Source organism: Cebus imitator, unplaced genomic scaffold (genome assembly GCF_001604975.1).
Source record: "Cebus imitator isolate Cc_AM_T3 unplaced genomic scaffold, Cebus_imitator-1.0 Scaffold101, whole genome shotgun sequence".
Taxonomy (NCBI): Eukaryota; Metazoa; Chordata; class Mammalia; order Primates; family Cebidae; genus Cebus; species Cebus imitator.
In genome coordinates, this window is record NW_016107416.1 from 6231230 (window position 1) to 6257509 (window position 26280).

Genomic DNA, 26280 nt, shown 5'->3' on the forward strand with positions numbered 1-26280 from the left:
ATTTATGCCCAATTAATTGATTTTTCTTTTCTGTTCCTCACATCTTAAACAGTACATTCACATTGATGAAGCACTAATGTACTGTTTTCAAACATTTTAAAGTCACAAAACCATTTACTAGACAAATTTTCAATGGAAGCCCAATGTAGAAAATATGGAACAAGCAGCACTACTCTAGTTGAGGTGGGATTGGGAGCAGAAGTGCACCCTTGCTAATTCTCCATTGCCGCGTCTGTCCCACATGGGTAGCCCTGGCTTTATGGCCTGTGTGGTTTGGCATGATCCTCTTCCCATTAAAATTATTGTCACATAATTACTATTGGCCTCTAAAATTCCTTCTTTATATAACGTTTATATTTTTAATTTATACAAATTATTTCATGTGTTTAATTTATACATATTAAGTCTTTATTTGTCATTCAAATGAATATTTGTTAAGGGCCTACTGTGTGTTAAGCCCTGCTCTAAATGCTGGGACATGGCCTTACTCTCATGGAACCTACATTCTGCTGGGTATAGAAAGGCAAGTAAGTACACAAAAATATCAGACGGTGATAAGTATAAGGCATAAAATAAGGCAAAGTGGAAAGAGTATAGGGTAGGATGTGATAGATAGGGTGATCAGATATATCATCCCAGAGGAGATGGCATTGAAAGAGACACAAATAAGAAGGAGCTCGTCAGTAAACAGTGAGTCCAGAAGCTTAGCTTCTCCATGAAATGGAATGAAAGCAAGCATAGCTGGAGAATAGCGGAGACATTTCAAAAAGGAAGTCAAGAATCAGGGCAGATAGGGACATGTAGACATGCAAAGAATTTTAGATTTCATTCTACCTTCATTTTAATTCTGCCATTATTTTAAAAGCATTTCCCCATACTATTACACAGTTTTTATAAGTAATTCTTTTCATGATTGTATGATAGTCTGTTATGTGGATTTATGAGTTGATTTATACTCAATGTGTGTATTTAGATTTTGGCAGTTTATTATTAGTAGTATAGAAGTGAACATCTTTGTGAATAGCTAAAAGAGTGTTTCTTGTTCAGGATTAGCTCCTTGGGACAAGTTCCTGAAAGTGGGGGTTACCTGTTGCTAGGCATCGTGTTTTCCAGGAAGCTCCCAAAGGAATACACTTGGCAGTCAAAATATCACTTTTATTATTGAAAATGCCTGAGTTGAAGGCTGTAGCTCAATATGAGGGCTAAAAAGTTATCTTTAAAATCCCAGTTTAGGCTATAGCAACAGGTTACTGACAAAACTGGGTCCAGAGGGAAAATATATGACCTGAGGAACCAATGGAAAATGCATGGTTTGTGTGGGTAGGCTTGTTTCTAAAAGAAGGGCACAATGCCTAGTTCTTCTTCCCAAATTTATCATTGGTCAGTCACTCCACCTCCCAGTGATGGAAGTGAGTAAGGCATAGGGTAGCTGGGGTTACAGTGAGTTCCCTTAACTGGAAGAAAGCATGAGGAGAGAGAAAGAAGGGTTCCTAATTAACATTTTTGTAAATATGTTGATATATATTATTTGAGGCTCAATTCAAATGGACCCTCTTAAAGAAATGGTGCAGTGAAATATGTTCAAGCCATGTTTTCATGATTTTTATGCATATCTGTTTCTTAGTCATTTCAAAATATAGGGGTTTTTTTTTGCAATTTTTCTGTAATATAATGACAAAGTATGAGAATTGTAGGTTCTGTGTTTAATGACAAGTGTATTGACAATCCTGGTACATTGTTTCACTGAGTTATATATTTAGCTTTGTAGAATACTACTATTTTTATATTTACCATATATGGATGGTTTCAGTTCTGTGTATTCAGCCCTTTTAGAAGTATAGTTTTTTTCATTTCAATCTTTAACTCTTTAAGTGCCATAGATTTACTAGAAATAAAAATTTGATGATGAGAACTCTTTGTTCAACCTAATATTCTATTAAGTATAACATTTTTTGTTTTTATAGCATGTCTAACAGCTGAAAATTATACTGTTAAATTAATTTCTCAGTAGCATATTAGAATAGAGTATTTTTGCTAATGTTTTTCTAACATGATCAGGATGAACCTAAAATAGATCATGGAGTAGAGGGAACTAAACCCCTCCCCCCAAAAATTCTTCTTTTACCCCTTAAGAAATAATGAGCCTTGGATTTAATTAATACTACTAATAATTAAAAAAATGTAATCTCTGCAACTCTGAGAATCAGTATCTTCAAGCAACATTATGACTTTCTTTTACCTCATAATATGTTTTTCTTCATTTTTATTTTAGTATTTACTGATGCCTCAGAGCTACTTATTAAAGTTACAATTTATAATAGAATAAATAATACTTATATAACTAAGAGAAATCATTGACAAACAATACTGGTGGATATAATATAGATTCTTGAAAGATCTGAGAAATGTTTTTCCTTAGTGCTATGAAATATGTCCTCTAAGTGAGTAGTATAACATAATTTAAAATAAACGCTTCTAAATGCTATTGCACTATTGAAGCCTGCCTGCCTCAAGGAAACCATCCTGTATAGCGTAACGTATAAGGAAGGTTCTGGAATGACATTTAGAGACCGAATCCAATGCTCTGCTCATAAGCAGAATGAAGTGCACAGATTTATGATTCTCCTGTTTTAAGCGTCTCCACAGAACATAGGACATTCCCTAATTTTCCTCGTTAAACATTCCCATGATAAGCAGCTGTCTTTTATTAGCCTAAACTTAAACCAAATAGATTAGAAATCTCCGCATGTTCTTACTCATAGGCAGGTGTTGAACAATGAGAACACATGGACACAGGGAGGGGAGCATCATACACTGAAGTCTGTAGGGGGTGGGGACTAGGGGAGGGACAGTAGGGGGTAGGGAGTTGGGAGGGATAACAGGGAGAAATGCCAGATATAGGTGATGGGGATGGAGGCAGCAAACCACATTGTCATGTATGTACCTATGCAACAATCTTGCATGTTCTTTACATGTACCCCAGAACCTAAAATGTAATTATAATGTATATATATATATATATATATATGAAGTCTCACATGTGGCTATGCCAATTTAGAATAAGGACTTTTTTTTTCATTAGTGAAGAATTTTACAAAGGTTTTTCTTCTTGAAACATCACAAAAGTAAAATCTAATAAATTAATTTTAGATCTCAATGTCCTTATTCTAGTAGCAGCATTGCTTTTGCATTGCTGTTGACTGTGGTTGCATTAGTTTTATTTTTTAACATGACAAACTTATTTATTTTTCCATAAATTATTGGAGTACAGGTGATATTTGGTTACCTAAGTTCTTTAGTGGTGATTGGTGAGATTTTGGTGCATCTATCACCTGAGCAGTATACAATGTACCATATTGTATATGTAGGTTGCCCCCCCTTCTCCTGAAGTCCCCAAAGTCCATTGTATCATTCTTATGCCTTTGCATTCTCATCACTTAGCTCTCGCATATCAGTGAGAACATACAATGCTTTGTTTTCCATTCTTGAGTTACATCACTTAGAATGATAGTCTCCATTCTCATCCAGGTCTCTGCAAATGCTGTGAATCCATTCCTTTTTATGGCTGCATAGTATTCCATCATACACACACACACACACACACACACACACACACACACACACACCCACTCATTCTTTATCCACTCATTGATTCTTGGGCATTTGGGTTAGTTAGTTCCATGATTTTGGAGTTGAGAATTGTGCTGCTGTAGGCTGGCTGTGGTGGCTCATACCTGTAATACCAGCACTTTGGGAGGCCAAGGCAGACAGATCACGAGGTCAGGAGTTTGAGACCAGCCTGACCAACATGGTGAAACCCGTCTCTACTAAAAATACAAAAATTAGCCAGGTGTGCTGGTGTATGCCCTTAATCCCAGTTACTCAGGAGGCTGAGGCAGGAAAATTGCTTGAACCCGGGAGGCAGAGGTTGCAGTGAACTGAGATCATGCCATTGCACTCCAGCCTGGGCAACAGAGACAAAAAAAAATTGTGCTGCTATAAACATGTGTATGTGTATACAATTATCTTTTTTGAATAATGATGTCTTTTCCTCTGTGTAGATACCCAGTAGTGGGATTGCTGGATCAAATGGTAGTTCTACTTTTAGGGTTTTTTTTTGTTGTTTGTTTTTTTGAGATGAGATCTTGCTCTGTAGCCCAGGCTGGAGTGCAGTGGTGTGATCTTGGCTGACTGCAACCTCCACTTCCCAGGTCCTGGTTCAAGCAATTCTCCTGCCTTGGCCTCCCTAGTAGCTGGGATTACAGGCATGCACCACCATGCCCAGCTAAGTTTTTTATTTTTAGTGGAGACGGGGTTTCACCATGTTGGCCAGGCTGGTCTTGAACTCCTCACCCCCTTTGTGATCCACCTGCCTCGGCCTCCCAAAGTGTTGGGGTTACAGACGTGAGCCACCATGCTTGGCCTACTTTCAGTTCTTTAAGGAATCTCCACAGTTTTCCAAAGTGGCTATACTAGTTTACATTCCCACCAGCAGTATAGAAGTGTTCCCTGTTCACCATATCCACACCAACATCTACTGTTTTTTTAATTTTTTTATTATGGCCATTTTGCAGGAGTAAGGTGGTATCACATTGTGGTTTTGATTTGTATTTCTCTGATCATTAGTGATGTTGAGTATTTTTTGATATGTTTGTTGGCCATTTGTATATCTTCTTTTGAGAATTGTCTATTCATGTCCTTAGCCCACTTTTTGATGGGATTGTTTTTTTTTTCTTACTGATTTGTTTGAGTTTGTTATAGATTCTGGGTATTATTCCTTTGTCAGATGTATAGATTGTGAAGATTTTTCTCCCACTCTTTGGGGTGTCTCTTTACTCTGCTGACTGTTACTATTGCCATGCAAAATCTCTTTAGTTTAGCTAGGTCCCAGGTATTTATCTGTGCTTTTGTTGTATTTGCTTTTGGATTCTTGGTCATGAAATCTTTGCCTAAGCCAGTGTCTAGAAGGGTTTTTCAATGTTATCTTCTAGAATTTTTGTAGTTTCAAGTCTTAGGTTTAAGTCCTTAATCCATCTTGAGTTGGTTTTTGTATAAGGTAAGAGATGAGGATTCAGTTTCGTTCTCCTACATGTTACTATTTGTTGAAAAGGGTATCTATTTGTTGAAAAGGGTATGCTTTCCCCACTTTATGTTTTGTTTGCTTTGTCAGAGATCAGCTGGCTGTTAAGTATTGGTGTTTATTTCTTGGTTCTCTGTTTTGTTCCATTAGTCTATATGACTATTTTTATACCAGTGCCACACTGTTTTGGTGACTATGGCCTTATAGTATAGTTTGAAATCAGGTAGCACGATGTCTCCAGATTTGTTCTTTTTGCTTAGTTTTGCTTTGGCTATGTGGGCTCTTTTTTGGTTCCATATTAATTTTAGAATTGTTTTTTCTAATTCTGTGAAATGATGGCAGTATTCTGATGGGGATTGCATTGAGTTTGTAGATTGCTTTTGGCAGTATGGTCATTTTCACAATATTGATTCTACCCATCCATGAGCATGGGATGTGTTTCCATTTGTTTGTGTCATCTGTGGTTTCTTTCAGCAGTGTTTTGCTGTTTTCCTTGTAGAGGTTTTTCAACTCCTTTGTTAGGTATATTCCTAAGTTTGTTATTGGTTTTGGGTTTTTTTTTTGCAGCTATTGTAAAAGGGGTTGAGTTCTTGATTTGATTCTCTTCTTGATCACTGTTGATGTATAGAAGAGCTATTGATTTGCGTACATTAATCTTGTATCTGGAAACTTTGAATTCTTTTATCAGTTCTAGGAGCTTTCTAGAGGAGTCCTTAGGGTTTTCAAGGTAAGCGATCATATCACCAGCAAACAGTGACAGTCTGACTTCCTTTTTAGTAACTTGGATGCTCTTTCTTCCTCCCTCCCTTCCTCCCTCCCTCCTTTCTTTTTTTCTTTTCTATTTTCTTTTCTCCTCTTTTCTTTTCTTTCTTATTTCTCTGGCTAGGACTTCTAGTACTATGTTGAAGAGGAGTGGTAAGAGTGGGCATTCTTGTCTTATTCCAGTTCTTAGAGGGATGCTTTCAACTTTTCCCCATTCAGTATTATGTTGGCTGTGGGTTTGTCATAGATGGCTTTTACTACATTGAGGTATGTCCCTCATATGCTGATTTTGCTGAGAGTTTTCATCATAAAGTGATGCTGGATTTCATTGAATGCTTTTTCTGCACCTATTTAGATGGTCATGTGATTTTTATTTTATTATTTTTTTCCCAGCTTACTGGTGTTCAAGTGATTTTTATTTTTAATTCTGTTTATGTGATGTGTTGCATTTATTGACTTGTGTATGTTAAACCATCCCTGCATCCCTGGTATGAAACCCACTTGATCATGGTGGGTTATATTTTTGATATGTTTTTAGATTCAGTTAGCTATTATTTTGTTACGGATTTTAGTATCTGTATATTTGTCTGTAGTTTAATTGTTTGGTTATGTCCTTTCCTGGTTTTGGTATTAGGGTGATGCTGGCTTCATAGAATGAATTAGGGAGGGTTCCTTCTTTCTCTATCTTGTGGAATAGGTCAAAAGGATTGGTACCCATTCTTCTTTTAATGTGTGGTAGAATTCTGCTGTGAATCTGTCTGGTCCTAGACTTTTTTTGTTGGCAATTTTTAAATTATCATTTCAATCTCACTGCTTGTTATTGGTCTGTTCATGGTATCTAATATTTTCTGATTTAAGCTGGGTGTATTTTTCCAGGAATTTATCCATCTCTTTTAGGTTTTCTAGTTTATGTGTGTAAAGGTGTTCATAGTAGCCTTGAATGATCTTTTGTATTTCAGCAGTGTCAGTTGTAATATCTTCTGTTTCATTTCTTAGTGAGGTTATTTGGATTTTCTGTCTTCCTTTCATGGTTAATCTTGCTAATGGTTTATCAACTTTATCTTTTCAAAGAACCAGCTTTTTGTTTCATTTATTTTTTGTATTTTTGTTGTTGTTGTTGCTTCAATTTCATTTAGTTCTGCTCTGATCTTGGCTATTTTCTTTCTTCCGCTGGGCTTAGGTTTGGTGTGTTCTTGTTTCTCTAGTTCCTTGAAGTGTAACCTTAGATTGTCTGTTTGTGGTCTTTCAGACTTTTTGATATAGGCGTTTAGGGCTATGAACTTTCCTGTTAACGCCACCTTTGTTGTATCCCAGAGGTTTTGATAGGTTGTGTCATCATAGTCATTCAGTTTGAAGAATGTTTTAATTTCCATCTTGATTTTGTTTTTGACCCAATGCTCATTCAGGAGCAGGTTATTTAATTTACATGTATTTGCATGGTTTTGAAGATTCTTTTTAGGGTCGATTTCCAGTTTTATTCCACTGTGATCTGAGAGAGTACTTGATATAATTTCAATTTTCTTAAATATATTGAGGCTCATTTTATGGTCTATCATATGATCTATCTTGGAGAAAGGTCCATGCACTGTTAAATAGAATGCGTATTCTACAGTTGTTGGATGAAATGTTCTGTATGTATCTGTTAAGTCCATTTGTCCCAAGGTATAGTTTAAATCCATTGTTTCTTTGTTGACTTTCTGTCTTGGTGTCCTGTCTAATGCTGTCACTAGTGGAGTATTGAAGTCCCCCACTATTGTTGTGTTTCTGTCTATGTCATTTCTTAGGTCTATTAGTAATTGTTTTATAAATTTGGGAGCTCCAGTGTTAGGTGCATATATGTTTAGGATTGTGATATTTTCCTGTTGGACAAGGCCTTTTACCACTATATACTGTTCCTCTTTGTCTCTTTTAACTGCTGTTGCTTTAAAGTTTGTTTTGGCTAGTATAAGAATAGCTACTCCTGCTTGCTTTTGGTGTCCATTTGCATTAAATGCCCTTTCCACCCTTTAAGTTTATGTGAATTCTTAGGTGTCAAATGAGTCACCTGAAGGCAACAGACAGTTGGTGAATTCTTATCCATTCTGTGCTTCTGTATCTTAAGTGAAGCATTTAGGCCATTACATTTAGTGTTAGTATGGAAATGTGAGGTACCATTGCCTTCATTTTGCTTTTTGTTGCCTGTGTACTGGATTTTTGTTTTTTGTTTTTGCTTTCTAACTTGTATTTTTGTTTTGTAGGTCCTGTGTGATTTATGCTTTAAAGAGGTTCTGTTTTGATGTGTTTCAAGATTTAGAGATCCTTTTAGCAGTTCTTGTAGTGGTGATTTGGAAGTGGTGAATTCTCTCATTATTTGTTTGTCTGAAAATGATTGTATCTTTCCTTCATATATGATGTTTAGTTTCACTGGATACAAAATTCTTGGCTGATAATTGTTTCGTTTGAGGAAGCTGAAGGTAGGTCCCCAATCCCTTCTAGCTTATAGAGTTTCTGCTGAGAAATCTGCTGTTAATCTGATAGGTTTTCCTTTATAGGTTACCTGGTACTTCTCTCACAGCTTTAAAAAATTGTTCCCTTTGTCTTAAGTTTGGATAACCTGATGACAATGAGCCTGGGTGATGATCTTTCTGTGATGAATTTTCCAGGTGTTCTTTGTGTTTTTTACATTTGCATGGCTAGGTCGCTCCCAAGGTCAGGAAGTTTTCCTCAATTATTCATTCAAGTATGTTTTCCAAGCTCTTAGAATTATCTTCTTCGTCATATACACCGATTATTCTTAGGGTTGGTTGTTTAACATGATCCCAGACTTCTTGGAGGTTTTGTTCATACTTTCTTAGTCTTTTTTGTTTTTGTTGAATTGGGTTAATTTGAAGACTTTGAACTCTCAATTTCTTTCTTCTACTTGTTCAATTCTGTTGCTGAGACTTTCCAGAGCATTTCACATTTCTAAAAATGTGTCCAAAGTTTTCTGAATTTTTTAATTTTTTTTTCTTTAAGCTATCTATTTTCTATTAATATTTCTCCCTTCACTTCTTAAATCATTTTTTGGATTTCCTTGCTTTGGGCTTTGCCCGTCTCTAGTCTCTCCCTGATTAATAACTAACCTCTGAATCCTTTTTTCTGGTAAATCAGGGATTTCTTCTTGGTTTGGATCCCTTGCTGGTGAACTAGTGTGATTTTGGCGGGGAGGGGTTATTGAAGAGCCTTGTTTGTCATATGACCAGAGTTGGTTTTCTGGTTCCTTCTTATTTGGGTAGGCTCTGTCAGAGGGAAGGTCTAGGGCTGAAAGCTGTTGTTCAGATTTTTTTGTCCCATGGGGTGTTCCCTTGATGTAGTAGTCTCCCCCTTTTCCTATGGATAATGGCTTCCTGTGAACCAAACCACAGTGATTGTTGCCTCTCTTCTGGGTCTAGCCACCCAGCAAGTCTACACAGCTCTGGGTTGGTACTGGGGGCTGTCTGTGATGTGAAGCATCTATGAGTCTCTCTGTGGATACCAGCACCTGTTCTGGTGAAGGTGATGGAGGGTGCAATGGACTCCATGAAGGTCCCTAGCTTTGGTGGTCCAATTATCTATTTTTGTGCTGGTTGGCCTCCTGCCATGAAGTGGTGCTTTCCAGAACTCATCAGCTATAGTAGTGTGGAGAGGGACCCACACTACTATAGCTATAGGTGGGCACTGGGCCCTAGAACTCCCAAGATTATATACCCTTTGTCTTTCACTGTAATCAGCCCTTCAGTTTGCATGGGAGCTGAGTGAGGCCTGTGACTACCAGCTTTCTTCCACTTTCCTGACAACGGCATGACTCAGCAGAGGCAGCTATAATCTTCCTAGGTGCAGAACTCCAGGGACCTGGGAATTTTACCTCCATCCCCTACAAGCAGCCACAGCAAGACCTGCTCAATGATAGTCTGAGCTCAGACACACCTAACCCTGCCCTACCTGATGGTCCCAGCTTGGAGAGAAAAGGGCTTTAGTTCTTTCCCCACCTGTGAAGTCTACACACCCAATTCACGCCCTCCCCTGAGTTATGGCCAGGAGGCTTCTTGCCCAGTTCAAATTGTTAGAAAGTTCAGCTAGAGACTTCCTTCTTCCTGTGGTGTTTTACCCCCTGCTCCTGTGGCCATCCTCTCAATGGATCCCTGTGGTACCAGGCAGGAATGAGCAGCTAGGGGACCCAGCAAGCTCCCAGGGCCTTTCTGCTGCTTCCTCCGCCCCTATATTTTGCTCAACTCTCTAACTTGACCCAGCTCCAGGTAAAGTCAGTAACCTCTCCTACAAAAAAGACCTTCAGCTTCTTCAGTGTGGGTATGTGTTCAGTAGAGGAAGGTCTCCTTTTCCCCCTTTTGCAATTGGGGTACTCACAGTATTTGGGTGTCTCCTGGGTCCTGCAGGAGCCGTCTCCCTCCTTCAGAGGGTCTGTTGGTCCTGTTGAGATTGCTGGTTTGTTCTTGCAGTCAGTCTGGAGCTAAAATTCGTAGTGCAGGCCTCCACACCGTGCTCTGTCCAGAGCTGCAATCTAGTTCTGCCTCTCGTCCAACATGATCCCCATCACTGGTTGTATTAGTTTTAAAGTGAGTGAATAATTAATGATAGTTGATTAATGAGACAATGATTGCATTTTGAGTGGCTCTGGAAGGATGAAAGAAACCACAGGGATTCCAGCTTTTGTGTGGTTGTGTAGTTATATATTTCTGCTTTTTTAGTGCTGATCCCTTGAATACTCATTAGGTTGAATAAAAAGCTTGGGCAAATGAAACTTGTATGAGTCAGTTATTCTTTAGAAAGGTGTAGAACCACAGCATTTGCCTTGGAATGTTGGTTAGGAAATTACTGCCTCTTAGGAATGCTACATTAGTTCTGTTATCTTTCTACGGTGAACTTGATATAAACGGCTCAATATGTGCAGCATAGAGTAACATAGTTGTATCTGGTTATTGGGAAATTCGTTTATTTTCTCTGTCAGCTCACAGTCCTTGCACATCTGCCACATGGCTGGTGTTGTTGTAGGTACTGGGGCAGCAGCAGGTAACAAAACATAGGGTCCTGCCTTCCTGGAGCTCACATTATGATGAGGGTAACAATGAGCAAACAAGTAGTAAAACATATGAATTGTCAGTTGGTGCTAAGTGCTTTAGAGAAGGAAAAAAAGAAAAAGAAAAAACTTGTAGACTTCTCTAATAAACAAACAAACAAACAAAACCTTAAAGCCCTTATCCTGAATTTGTACAACTGCAGAGAGTGCCAGCATGGGGGGGGGGGTTGCAGCTTTGAAGAATGGGTAGAGAAGACCTCTTTGGGATGACGATATTTGAACAAAGCTCTAGGTGAGAGAATGAGCCATGCAGAAATCCGGAGCAACAACGGGAGAGCAAAGGCAAAGGTTGTGGGTGGCAGCATGCCTGGTGTGTCTACGTGGAGTCACATCAGCCATGGGTGAGCAGAAAATGATGTCACAGAGATGACAGGGTGAGAGAGTGTAGGAGCAGAACATGTTGAGCTTGGAAGGTCATTGAGTAAGTTGGGAAACGGAAGATACATGTGATTTGATATTTACCTTTTTAAAGAGATCACTCTGATAGCAATGTAAACTCTAAGGTGACTAGGGTGGAAGCAAGGGACTCAGGTGGGAGGCTTTTACAGTAATCCAGGTGAGAGGCGGTGGTGGCTTGGACAAGGTGTGAGCAGTAGGGATGGAGGAAAGTGGTCAGATTGGAATTATATTTTGAAGATAGAACTAGCAGGATTTATTGACAGACTAGATGGAGGGAGAGTGAGAGAGGAGAGGAATCGAGGATGACTATGGTCTTTGGCTTGAGCAATTGGAAGGATGGAGCATCATTTACTGACAAGGTGAAGGCTGAGGGAGGACTTTGGTGCACATTGCTGTTTCTTATTGGTTTGCCATGCTTGCATATTTTTTCTTTTTGTATTTGTTTTAAACACTGTAGCAGAGCCTTTGACTTGACCTTTTTATATTCTCTTAAATGTGGTAAATAAAAGGTACAGAGAGTAATTTTGGGGGAAATGAAGTATTTTTTTTTAATTATTTGATAAATAGACCTATAAAAAGAAATAGCCATAGCATCACAGACTGTTCTAACATGTCTGTGGTTTGAAGAGGTCAGAACTATTAATATAATGGAGGTATAGCACTTATTTTGTGTGGAAAGGCAGAGTATGTCTCTGTTTCACTAAAGTAGCCTATAGGTAAAATGTCATGATGTCAAATGCAGATTTGACATTTTCACAGAGCTGAGCAAGTTCTTGTAAATCAGTTTCTTGAATGTGTCCCCTCCTGTGTACCAAGCTGATTCATTTCCTTCATTGTTCATTTTAATCTCTTCTACCTTTAACTCTGTAGGCAAGTGAATGTGACTTGTTATTCTGGTCCACCTCACCATAAACAGAGGAAACATGTAAAACACAGGCATTATGTGGCCCTTATTTACTTATTTTACCAATAATAGGATAAATAATTTGAATTAATAAAGATTTGCATCTGTTTTTCTCAATGCTTCTAGTTATATGTATCCACCATGCTTGCATTTTTATATAGTATGCACATTATCTGAAGGTACCTAGCATGCTGAATATTAACTAAAAAGGTAATATTTTGCAGTGCCCACCAAATCTTCATAAGCAAGATGGATATGCATGCAATCAAAATCAGGTATGCTGGGCTATAAATTTTAAGTGTAATTTAAAAAGGGTTAGTTGGAAAGATTTTTTTTTCCTTTTTTGATAAATATTAATATAACTTCAAAGGGAATTTTACTCAAGTAAATAATTATGGTGGGATTCTCATTTAGAGTTGCTTCATGTATGCCAAATATTAAATATATTTACCTCTGGTGACAAATTGTCCAGATTAAGAGGAAAAAAAGAATGTAATAGCTGAAGAACTGGAAGTCTCATTTATTGAGTTATGACCATCTTTCAGTAATTTCAGCCTACCTGTTGTGGGAAAGAAAATATGACAATCTGTCATGAGTTTTTTTTTTTCCCAGAAGCCATATTATAACCTACAGGTGAGTATCATGATGTCAAATGCAGATTTGATGTTTTCTAACCATCCATACACAAAAGAAGCCAAAAATCTTTTTGCTGTCTCTCACAGAAATGTACCAATTTTAGTTTACTGTAAAATTTGAAATTTCGATTTAGTTTAGATTTAGAGAGCTGCACAATGAGTTCTGTTCTGAATTCTAAATTTTTAACTGTTAGTCTTGAGATGTGTGTGACTCTTATTGGTCACTATAAAAATATTAGGGTATGGAATGAAAAAACCTTGTCCAAGTCAACTAGAGGGAGACATTGTAGTTAAAATTTGGAGGAAAACGAACTGACTCTGTGTGCCTCACATGTGTGCTCATGTTCCCAGGGCCGCTGCTACAATGGCGAGTGCAAGACCAGAGACAACCAGTGTCAGTACATCTGGGGAACAAGTAGGTCGCATCTCCTTGCTTGGTGGTTACACATACCATTTTCTCTTAATAGTATTCTTCTCTGCCAGTCTTGCTGAGAGAGATGCACAGCTTGGAGTGTTGTTTAAAAAAAAGAACCTAAAAAGCTTGAGAATAAAGAGAACTGTGAATCTTAGTCACAAAAACTATAGAAAACAACTGCTTAAGTTGGGTACTTGTCAGAACTGTAGCAGTACCATTTAGTGGCTGTGGTTCTCAGAGAAGAATGTTGCATTCACTTGCAAAGATTGGGTTGAGTTCAGTGTGATTATCCAGCCACTTGTGTGGTTTATCTTGGATTTAACATTTGACCCCCATTTTTTCCCATTAACACACACAAGTTAGCTTTCTGGTTTTTACCCGGGAAAATACCAGATTTATTTTTTAAATTTTGTCATTTACTGTCTCACTTCAAAGTGAAGAGATGCAGATACTTTCTGAGATGCAGGCAGGTACATGGTGGCTATGGTTCTTTTATATTTCCTAAAAGTTCATGCACATATTCTCTTCCTGACATTTACATTGCCTCTCCAATGAGTATCAGTTCATGGGGACCAGATGGGAAGAATGAGAAATGAGTCTGCCTTGCTGGCTGAGGCTGGGTTCACCCCAAAGGAAAAAAAAGCACACAAAAGAACGGCTCCGGCACGAGTGATTTTAGAATTTGGCAAATATCATTTATTTGAAAGATTTACATTCAGCACTTTAGTTTTGACAGAGAAAAGATAATAGAGACATATTTGTATTTTGAAAGGTTTAACTATCAAAACTCAGGTGCCAATATAAAATCTCAATGGGCTACGACTTTATAATTAATTTCCTAATATTAATATAAAACAAGATTAAGAATGTTAGTTTCCTGTGTATTGCTGCACTAATTACTGCTGATAATCATTCTTGTCTTCTATCTTCAAACTCACCAACAAGGATTGGAGAGAAATCTGTTTCTCAGGCTAAAAACAGTGCTATGTTGGAGCTTTTTTGTATTAGCTTGCAAGAGCCAATTGTTAAATTTTTAAAATTTTTATAAGCCAGTGGACACCACATTGATAATGTGAGATCAGCCATGGAGAATTTACACCATGCAAACTTGCAAATGCTACAAATCCGGGTGTTCTTTTTCCTTTTTCTGGAGAACCAAGTGTTAAACACTTACTGCCACACTGTTGGTTATGGATAACAAAGAAAATGAAGATTAATTTTCTTCTCTTGCCTGTCTCCAAAAGAGGCTGCAGGGTCTGACAAGTTCTGCTATGAAAAGCTGAATACAGAAGGCACTGAGAAGGGAAACTGTGGGAAGGATGGAGACCGGTGGATTCAGTGCAGCAAACAGTGAGTGGTCAGCCTTGAGGGCATAATCATTGGACTTGGAAGCCCTTACACAAGTGCAAAATGAGCACAAAATAAACGCTACTGATTTTTTTCCTAAGTGTTCATCTATTCAAAAATTTGAAGTATTTATTTTTAATAGATATTATTATATCTAGAGGCAAATAACTGTAAACTGTTACTATGCTACAGACTCATGCCATTTCCACAGAATTCAGAAGATTTCTCATGTGCTGCATTTTACTTTGTTTTTGTTCTTATGAGATACTTTGCCAAAGCATTACAAATTAATACTAGTTTTTCATTTTCTACTTTTACTAGAATATATGGCCTATGAATGTATTAGTATACATGTAGTTTAAAAGACAAACTGTATAGACCATGGATATTTTTGCGACCAACATGAAATCTTACTGTATTTTTTATCTATCATTTCACAAGTGTAGTAACATTTGATTGAATCAGACATCTAATGTCCACATCAGAGATTTTTTTTCCCCTTCTAAAAAGCATCTAGTTAGTACATATTAGAGGCATCTTTACTCAGGAAATGAGATGCTTTCAGAGTACATTGATACTTCTTTTTTTCTTTTTCTTTCTTTCTTTTTTTTTTTTTGAGACTGAGTCTCGCTCTATTGTCCCAGCTGGAGTGCAGTGGGATAATCTCGGCTTACTGCAACCTCCACCTCCTGGGTTCAAATGATTCTCTTGCCTCAGCCTCCTGAATAGCTGGGATTACAGGTGCCTGCCACCATGCCTGGCTAATTTTTGTATTTTTAATAGAGATGGGTTTCACCATGTTGACCAGGCTGGTCTCAAACTCCTGACGTGAAGTGATCCGCCCTCCTCAGCCTCCCAAAATGCTAGGATTACAGGCATGAGCCACCATGCCCAGCCTGATATTTCCCTTTGGTTAGCTAAAGAAAGTTAGAATTCTCATTAATTAGGTTATTAAGGTTAATTCAGTTACGTAGATTGATGGAATTATTAATAGCCCAAACCACTTTACTTTTCCTTCTAAAGCAATGAAAATTCTCCTAACTTTGAAGCAGAGCAAGAATTTAAGGGAAGCTTTATTCTCAGTTAGTGATCTCTGGGTGCTATATTTTATGAAACTTTGCGATTCCATGTAGTCTTTGATAATGGATGAGCCCATAGTAGGCAACAAATCTTTGACTATAATTTTAAAAAAATTAAACCAAAATAATGGAAAACAGAGCTTCCCATCTGATGTCTCATGAGTGAAGCACAGATATTCCAAGGTGTTGATCCTTAGTCCTTGAGGTGTCACAGAATAGGCGCAAGGGGAGCCTGATGTAGTCAAAATCCATGGGATTGGACACCTTGAATTTGATTAGCTTTATTCTTACACTCCATGTCCTAGAGATACCTGATTATCTCTCTGTGTCTCATGACTTCAAAAAGTTTGAGAGGCATTGGATTAGATTATTGTAAAGCATAGCTTTTGAAGATCTGATAATAGAATACCCAATCCCCAATAAGTCTTATAAGGGAAATTAATGTGTTTTGAAACTTGAAAAAATTGTGAAATAAGGCAGATGTGGCGGTTCATGTCTATAATCCCAGCACTTAGGGAGGCTGAGGCGAGTGGATCGCTTGAGTACAGAAGTTCAAGACCAGTCTGGACAGCATAGTGAGATCTCATCTTTAGTTTTAGAAAATGGTGAACTATATAAACATAAAAATAAGTAACACATAAATATACATTTTACCAAATAATTGTGAAGTGAACTCCCATGTCACTCCTACATGGGTCAAGAAATAGAACATTGCAGCATCCCAGAAATAGTGCAGATACCTTCATCCTGACATTTGTGGCAGTCACTTTCTTGCTTTTCTTTAGAGTTTTACTGCCTAAGTGTTCATCTCTAATGCTTCATGTATTATTTTGTATTTTGCTTCTCACATCCAGCATTTTAAGAGTTTTCTGTGATGTGTATAACTATCTGTTGTTCATTTTTATTGTTTGTTTTACTTTTATAAATGCATATATGAATGAATATACTATAGTTCTCCAATCTATGTTGATGAACATTAGATTGTTTTTATTTTTTGGTTGTTAGGATCTATGCTGCTGTGAGTATTCTTATATATGTAATCTAGTAGACATTTGTACCTGTTTCTGTAAGGCCTGTACATAAGTAGAAAAATTGCTAAGTCATAGGGGATGTTATCAGTGTTACCAAATGATGTCAAACTGTTTTCTCAAATGGTTGAACTAGTAAATTCTACCATCAGTCTTATGTATATGAGAATCTTGTCGTACCATCTTTCACCAAAACTTGGTATTATCAGACATTTTACTTTTATCTGTTCTGATGGGTGTGACCTACTATATTATCATGGTTTTAATTTGCATTTCCCCAGATTACAAGTGTAATTTAGCACATTGTCATACATTTATTGGAAGTAGATTTCCTTTTTTTGTGATGTGTCACTTCAATTCTTTGCCCATTTTTTAGGAGTCATTGTTTACTTAACAGATAGACTGGAGGTAGTGGTCCTTATGGTGCATGATAGTTTAACAAGGTCGTCAAAGACCCAGATAATTTCTGCCCCTCTATTCTGCAACCCTTGGCATATTGACTTTTTGTCCTTATGCCTTGTGAACTCATGATTGTGAAGTGGATGCAAAAGCTACATATTCAAAGGTGGGAAGTAGGAATAGGAGCAAAAGATTTTCTCCCTGTCAGTCTCTAACCTTTTATCCAGAAAACAGAATCCTCCCGGCCACCCCTGAGCTGGCTTTTCCTCACATCTTCACAGCCCAGGGGCCGCTTTTAACTTTAGGAAGACGAGAAGGGGAATGGATAGGAAAGTGGGTGTCAAGAATGGAAGTACCAAGAATAGCTTAGACACCAGTCATGGTCCATCTTTCAGGGCTGGGCACTTAGCTGTTCCAAACAAAACTGTAATCCTCTTAGCAAAGAGGGAGGGGGTTATCACCTACCACTGATAAATGATCAACTGTTTTTGTTTAGGAAGAAAGAGGATATTTTAAAATATGAATAAATGTGGACTGAATCATTTTGATTTTTTTAGCTTGATTCTTCATGTCTGGTCTGTTTGTTTGTTTTTTACACATGTTCAGTGATGTGTTCTGTGGATTCTTACTGTGTACCAATCTCACTCGAGCTCCACGTATTGGTCAACTTCAGGGTGAGATCATCCCAACTTCCTTCTACCATCAAGGCCGGGTGATTGACTGCAGGTAACATATTAAATGTTGGAAGACCTAATAAGCCATGAGAATTACAAATTTCACAAAAATCAAAAACCAAAGATTTTTTTAGTTTTTACAAGAGGAAAGTTGATTTAGATTTTTTGTCACCTTTTGTGTCGACAGTCACTTAAAAAAAAAAAGCAACAAAGTTGTATATTGACTTGCAGCTTGCATTTGCTCAAAATTAGGCTAGTTAGTAGTAATTTGACCTTGTTTGTCATCATAATTTTAAGAGTAGAATTATGGTGTTCATTCTAACCCATTATTAAAGTTTTAAACATTAGAGTATGCCATTATTTGAACACTGTGTGTGTGTGTTTTTATGACTGAAAAAAAAGAATTTAAACTATGCTTTATGTAGTATATGGTTTGGAAGATGGCTTAACAAATACCTAATCACATAAAGAAAATATTTATTAAAATATTATGTATAGATATAAGCAAACATTGATATCTAGTTGTCTGTGAATATAAGGCTTATTTTTGTTTAGCCAGGGAATCATATTATATTCCAAATAGGTATTGTTCCCTTCAAAGTCGTCATAATTCCGAGATACTGTTCTCTTACTCAGTGGTATTGTTGCTTGAAACACTTTTGGCCTTCCCCCTGCAGAATTGCCTTCAATGTCTGCAAACTTTTACTTTTAGTACCCTTAGAGCACCATATTGTCACCTTAAGTGAGATAATATAAGATTTGGGATTATCCAAAAGTAATTTTAGTACTTGATTGGTACTACTAAATTGGATAATACTGTCAAATGGTTACTTTTTTTCTGGCTTTTAAATGGTTCTGAAGGCAATTCTAACAGAGTCTTAGTAAGATCCCTCCTGGAATAAATTTGTAGTCTCTAAAGCTAGTTACTTTGATGTATACAAGCTTTATTTGAATGTGTGTTTTCGTGCCTTTAGGTAAAATAGCCTTGTTAAATTATATTGTATGCTAAACTAGCATATTTGCAAAATATTCAGCAAATTAATTCTATTAGTGACTACAGCATTATCATTCAATTTCAAATTGTTCCTAATTTTGAAATTTTAGAAGTAAGCACTGAAACACATGAAATAATCTTATGAAACCACTGTCATATATGTGGTCTGTCGTTGACTGAAAGTTTTTACACAACAGTAAGTACTTGTCTATCTAAACATATCTAAACATAGAAAAGTCATACTACTCCTTTTCTATGTTCAGATATGTTTAGATAGGCAAATAGTTACCATTGTGTTATAATTGCCCAGTACAGTAACATGCTGTGTAGCCCAGGAACCATACTAGACCATATAACTGTGTAGGTGTATAGGAGGCTATACCATCCAGGTTTGTGTAAGCTCATTCTGTGACATTTGCACAAAGACGAAATTGACTAATGACACATTTCTTAGAATGTCGTCCCATGATTAAGCTAGGCACATCTGTAAATATCAATAGAAATTAACAAGTTTATTTTTTTTTCAGTTATGGATAATTAGATCTTCTGAAGTAAGAATAATACTTTTCAAAATATTTTTATTTGCTGTTTTTGTTCATCATCTGCTTTTTTCTACCATGCCACATCTGAAAGCCTTGGAGAGCTGATATGTTTGCTTCTTTTGTTCTCATATGGATACTTCTTCTCCAGTCTTAATGTTGGGTCTTGAAAACAAGTGAAGATTTAGAATACACTTTATGCAAATGACATTGTACTGTAACAATGATAATGAAAGAGAGTTTCTTTTTCATGCTCTTTTATTAAGGAAAGGTAGGGAAAGGAGAAGAGGAAGCAGAGTGAGATAATGCTAGGAGAAATCCACATCCACTGACAGCCTCTTTAGTCTCATGAAGAGCAAGCCTCATTCATATTGATGTTCTATTTCTAAGTGTGGTGTGAATGTTTATATGGATATCTTTCTCGTTTTAGTGGTGCTCATGTAGTTTTAGATGATGATACAGATGTGGGTTATGTAGAAGATGGAACACCATGTGGCCCGTCTATGATGTGTTTAGATCGGAAGTGCCTACAAATTCAAGCCCTAAATATGAGCAGCTGTCCACTCGATTCCAAGGGTAAAGTCTGTTCGGGCCATGGGGTAAGTAGATATCAATGTGCCAGCTCGAACCTTCATGGTCTGGCGTGGTCACAGTGGTTAGACTTCCATTCCAGCCATTTTCCTATTGTGGCTGTTAATAGCTAAGCACTGATTATGATTATTTCCTTAGTACTCTTATCTTCTGTGAATAAACCATGTGTTAATATGGCTTCTTTTTGTTGTTGTTTTTTTTGTCATTGGCTATTTTTATTCACTGCATTCTCCATATGTGACTTGACATCTGTGAGGCTGGGCACGGTGGCTCACACCTGTAATCCCAGCACTTTGGGAGGCCAAGGTGGGTTGATCACTTGAGGTCAGGAGTTCAAGACCAGCTTGTCCAACATGGCAAAGCCTCACCTCTACTAAAAATACAAAAATTTGCCAGGTGTTGCAGCATGCACCTGTAATCCTAGCTATTTATTTAGGAGGCTGAGGCAGGAGAATCACTTGAGCCCAGGAGATGGAGGTTGCAGTGAGCTGAGATCATGCCACTGCACTCTAGCCTGGGCAACAGAATAAGACTCTGTCTCAATTAAAAAAATAAATAAATAAAACCTTGACATCTGTGTACTAGTCAAGGTTCTCCATAGAATACACACACATATATATGCACAAAAGGAGACATTATGAGGAATTGACCCATGTGATTATGGAGGATAAGCCCAACAATCTGCCGTCTGTAAGATGGAGAGCCAGGAAAGCCGGTGGTATAATTCAGTCTGAGTCCAAAGGCTTGAGAACCAACAGAGCTGATGGTATAAATCCCAGTCCTAAGGCTGGATAAGATGAGATAAAATGTCCCAGCTTATGCAGTGAGGCAGAAAATAAAGGGAACACATAAAATTAACCAGCACATCACCTAGAGTTAGAAGAAAATTGATAAGGCTCATAAAGGAACTGTAGACCCCTGGTGACTGTTTTGTACAATTCAAAAAAACTTAAACCATCTCAGCAATTCACTTTTAGCTACTCAGTATACATACTGAGTATCTATGTATACAAAATCACCCTAGAGACTGGGTCATTGATGTATTTCACATGGATAAAGTTGTACAGTTATGCTTGGACCATTGTCAGCCAAAGAGAAGATGGCGTCCATATTCATACCTGCACGCATCTGTAATTCTGTGAACTAAGTGTTTCGGCGAGTTGCTCTTACTGGTAAACCTAATCTTCATGTCTATCCAAAAATAAATTTTAATACTTATTTAAATTAGGCTTAGCTAAAATAAGGTATTTCAAAATGTATACAGACTTCAGAGATGGAAAAAGAGAAGAAACTGTGAGCAACAGTTTAAAAGGGAGATGCTGGGATAAAGGTAAAAATGATCCAAAATAGATAGATAGGCAGTTGATATGGAGTAGAACAAGGTGGGAAAGCCCAAGAAGCTTGTGCCTAACGAGTATCTAGAGTTTTGAGTTTGGTTGAATCATAGCTCATGGGGAGACAGGGGAGACAGTATCAATTAATGATTAAGAGAATGGATTTGGGGGCTAGAAATAATCCTGGGTTTGAATCCTGGCTCTACCTGTTGCTGTCCAGTGGCTTTGGGAAGTCACTGGTGTGAGGATTAAGTGACATGCCTTGCTTAAAGCATATGGCATAGATAAACTGGCACATAGTAAATGCTCAGTAATTATTACATTAAAATAAAATTACTGGGCAGGTCTTTTGGTTATTTCAGTTATTACTCTGAAAACATAAAAATGTGTAAAAATGCCCTACTGCCTCTCTCACTTTTTTATCTTTTTTTTTTTTAAGCCAAATTCAGCCTTGTCAGTGCAATGATGGTATTAGAACATTTCAGATTAAAAAGCTTCCTTGTTTGATTTTTATCATTTCTAGTAATCTGCCCCTGAATGTATTTCTCAGGAAGATAAGTGTTTAAAACTCCTGTCTCTAGTTTACTGATTATTATTTATTCCATCTAGATTACAGTTTCACTCCAGCATTCTGGTGGGTCCTCAGCCTGGCTGACTGAGAAAAGAGGGATACCAGGGACTGGGGGTGTGGGGATGGGGTGAGGGTAATGCTTGTTGGGCAGGGAAAGTGCCGCCAAGTAAGTTTGGTGTTGGACATGGTGATGGTGAGGTCATACAAGGTATTGGTGATTTATGTCTCCTGGCCTTTTATCTCTGGCAGTGCTTTTGAGCCCACTATCTATTAATTTATTGAATTAAGTGTATATGTTTTTAAAGTATGTTCCTAAAAACAGCTACTTCTGAAAAAAGTAGAAAAAAGTATCTTATCAGTCATTTGTGTACTTAAGTAATATCATGATTCAATTTAAGAATAACATGAATAATTCAATTTAATTTAAAAATAATAAATAATATAAATAAATTTAAAATTTTCTTCCTTTTAATCTTTTTAATTAATGGATCAAATATTACACATTTGATCTATGCATTATTACTTCATGCCTAGTGATCAAAACCGTAGGAAACTTAAAAAGAAATTCCAAATGGCTTTTAAAGCCTTCTCCCTGCCCCCACGTCTCTTTTACATGTATCGCCATTATTCTACAAAATACAGTGAAAATGCCATATCTGTTCTTTTTTCTTCACAGGTGTGTAGTAATGAAGCCACCTGCATTTGTGATTTCACCTGGGCAGGGACAGATTGCAGTATCCGGGATCCAGTTAGGAACCTTCACCCCCCAAAGGATGAAGGACCCAAGGGTTTGTGTGATTTCAGTTTCAATTCATGGAATACTGAATTCATCAACACTGTCCAATGCACCAATATAACTTTCTAATTGATTTAAGAAGAGACATGCAGGAATATCTCTTTTTGCCTTTAAAGTATATAATTTATGTTTCTGCAGAATTAAGGATTCTGATATATCATATTTTTAAAATGTGTTTGAATTCTTAGTCTAGAACTGAGATTGAAAAGAAGTAAATATACACATTTTCTTTAATACAGTGTTCTTTTTCTTTAAACCTTATTCTTTTTCCATAGTCACAAGCTATTTTGCAGTTTGTCTAAGCTATGCCATTTTTTTAATAGATCAAATCTTTTTGGCTGACATGAGGTCTGGTTACTTTCCAATGTTGGAATCCCTCCATAAGGAAGTTGTCACCTTCCAAGCTCTTTTTGAACACTCTTTTGATTAGGAAGGAGTGGGAATTCTTCACAGAACTTTTATTCTTCAAAGAAAATGCAAAAGATTGGGACCTTTGTTTTAATCTGTCATTAAGAGGAGAGAAATTAGAATTTTGGGATTAGAAAGAGACTCAGAGGCCACCTAGGCCCACTCTGTTTTTACAGATGAGAAGGACCAGGCCCTGAGTCCTTCTATAGTCACTTACTATAGTCACCTAGGTAGTGAAAGGGAAGCCTGGAACCAGGACCCAAGTCCCAAGTGCCTGATCTCAGACTCATATTCTCTTCCCATTATATCATCTTTTTTTCTTTCTTTCTTTAAGACAGGGTCTTGCTCTGTCACCCAGGTAAGAGTACAGTGGCACAATCATGGCTCACTGAAGCCTCAAACTACAATGCCCAGGGATCCTGCCACTGTGCCCAGCTAATTTTTCATAGAGACAGGGTTAGTCTGTGTTGCCCAGGCTGGTCTTGAACTTCTGGCCTCAGGTGATCTTTCCGCCTTGGCCTCTCAAAGTGCTGGAATTATAGGCGTGAGCTACTGCACTCAGCCCCTTACGTCGTCTTTTTTTGTGTGTGTGTGTGATGGAGTCTCACTCTATCGCACAGGCTGGGGTGTAATAGCAAAATCTTGGCTCACTGCAACCTCTGCCACCCGGGTTCAAGCAATTCTTCTGCCTCAGCCTCCTGAGTAGCTGGGATTACAGGCACCTGCCACTGCACCCAGCTAATTTTTGCAGTTTTAGTAGAGACGGGATTTCGCCATCTTGGTTGGGCTGGTCTTGAACTTCTGACCTCATGATCCACCCGCCTCGGCCCCCCAAAGTGCTGGGATTACACAGGCATGAGCCACTGTGCCCAGCCTCTTACATCATTTTATAATGTAATCTGTGTTATCAGGAGTATAGTAATTATTTTTCATTATTCTCCCCATTTCCAACCCATCATATGATTTTCAAAGACCTAGGAAAGCCATCAGTCACAACAGGCTTACTACAACATCTATAACATTGTACCTGAGAAACCAAGAAAATATTAGAACCAGTTTTTTTTAATACAGAGATGACATTGTACATCAGCTTCTTTATCATGGTCCTGCTAATAGTCTTTTGTAAGTAACTGCCATGCTTTTCTTTGACAGGTAGGAAAATGCATATAGGAATAGGACCATTTTGATCAGCTTAGTTTTAGATGAAAGTTTATTGAAACTCTCTGAACTTCAGTATAGTTTATATGGGAAAAGATGATTTCAGACACAGATGAAGCTCTATAATCCTTAATTCCTGAAGAGATTTAGGCTGATTCAGGCACATGTGAATTGTTCAGTAATAGTGGGTGTGTTAAAACACATTTTATGCATTTGCTTAATGTGCCCATGATATTAAAATTCTGTAGAATCATAATCACACCCTCAGAGTCTATTTCTGTTCTCCTTCTTCTGTTTCTAAAAGGGAACGTATTCCACTTTTACACTTAGTCTTTTGTTACTTTAAAACTAGAACAAAAAATTCTTGGATCCACCTTCTGAAGTTAGATTTAGAGAAGATTTAAGCTCTAACAAGAGAAGCCAGGGTTCATTCTTTCCAAATTTCTTTCCACAGTGTGTCTGTGATTTTTTTTTTTAAGATCTAGATGCTATTTCCTCAAGTGATGTATAAAGACGCCTCAACAGATGAACAGAGCTAAATTTACTTAGACTCTGCCTTTTTTTCTTTAAGTAGGGTAGGGGATTATTAGTTGTCTGGTTCTATCATATCTGTTCCCTGTTCCTTCACCCACCCATGCCTAAAACACTTTGGAGGGATTATGTAAACAAAGCTACATTCTAGAGAAAGAGTATACACAGCTCCTTTTTGTTTTGTTTTGCTTTGTTTTCTTCATTTAATGTGGTGGTATGCCACATTATCTAAAAAAAACCTTTTTTGATCCTTCAAGTAATACATAGTTATTGTAGAAAAATTTGAAAATACAGAAAATATTAAAACTCAGAGCTGCTCAAGATAAACATTCTTGGGCCTGGTGCAGTGGCTCATGCCTATAATCCAAGAACTTTGGGAAGCCGAGGGCAGGTGGATCACCTGAGGTCAGGAGTTTGAGAACAGCCTGGCCAACATAGTGAAACCTTGTCTCTACTAAAAATACAAAAACTAGCTGGACGTGGTGGCATATGCCTGGAATCCCAGCTACTTGGGAAGCTGAAGCACGAGAATTACTTGAACCCAGGAGGCAGAGGTTGCAGTGAGCCAAGATGGTGCCACTGCATTCTATCCTGGGTGATAAAGTAAGACACTGTCTCCCTCCTCCACCCACCCCTACTAAAAAGAGGCCAGGCACAGTGACTCATGCCTGTTATCCCAGCATTTTGAGAGGCCCAGGCAAGTGGATCACCTGAGGTCAGGAGTTCAAGACCAGCTTGACCAACATGGTGAAACCCCATCTCTACTAAAAATGCAAAAATTAGCTGGGCATTGTGGTGGGTGCCTGTAATCCCAGCTACTCAGGAGGCTGAGGCAGAATTGCATGAAGCTGGGAGGTGGAAGTTACAGTGAGCTGAGATCGTGCCATTGTACTCCAGCCTGGGTGACAGAGCAAAACTCCGTCTCAAAAAAAAATAATAAAAGCGAGAGATAAGCCTTCTGGTGTGCTTCTTTCCTGTTTCATGTTTCTTTTGTCATTCTTAATGAAGACAATAGAGTCATAGTAAAGATATCCATTGGTTCTAAAATTATTGAAAACCTCATGAATCTCTAATAATTTTGATTAAATTGAAAATAAGACATTAATTGAAATAAATGAATTAGTTATTTTTATAAATGTTTAGCTTTCCAGAAAATTAAGCAATTTTCATACTAGTAAAATAATGGCTTTTATCTATAATGGCTAGCTGTATCTTTTTAGCCTCTATTAAAAAATCTATTAATATACTGGTAAAACAGAAATTTTAAAATGTTAAAACTTTATGTAGACTTTATTATTTTTATTTTTAATTGTGACATTACAGGAAGATTCCAAGTGAGAAATTATGTGCTTAACTTTTAATTCAGTTAGCAAATATTTGTTGACTGTCTACTACTTAAAAGATAACATATGCTTGGCACACAGACACTCCATAAATATTACACTCTTCTCTTTCAAAATATGTAAAGGAAATGAGATGCTGCATGCTAGTGCCACTTTTCACTTTATCCATATTCATTTGTTTTGTTGCCTTGCCAAAGAATA

The 26280-nt window shown here is 37.5% G+C and overlaps 1 protein-coding gene across 9 annotated transcripts in view; it reads left to right on the forward strand.

Moving 5' to 3' along the window:
• Positions 1-26280, forward strand: part of ADAM23 (ADAM metallopeptidase domain 23) — a 197204-nt gene that overhangs the window by 123101 nt on the left and 47823 nt on the right. For all 9 annotated transcript variants that reach the window (XM_017536899.2, XM_037741493.1, XM_037741494.1 and 6 more), the window contains exons 19-24: positions 12462-12512; positions 13224-13287; positions 14532-14637; positions 17747-17866; positions 19778-19946; positions 22520-22631. In XM_017536899.2, the coding sequence (XP_017392388.1) occupies positions 12462-12512; positions 13224-13287; positions 14532-14637; positions 17747-17866; positions 19778-19946; positions 22520-22631 (622 nt within the window). The remainder of the gene's footprint in view (positions 1-12461; positions 12513-13223; positions 13288-14531; positions 14638-17746; positions 17867-19777; positions 19947-22519; positions 22632-26280) is intronic.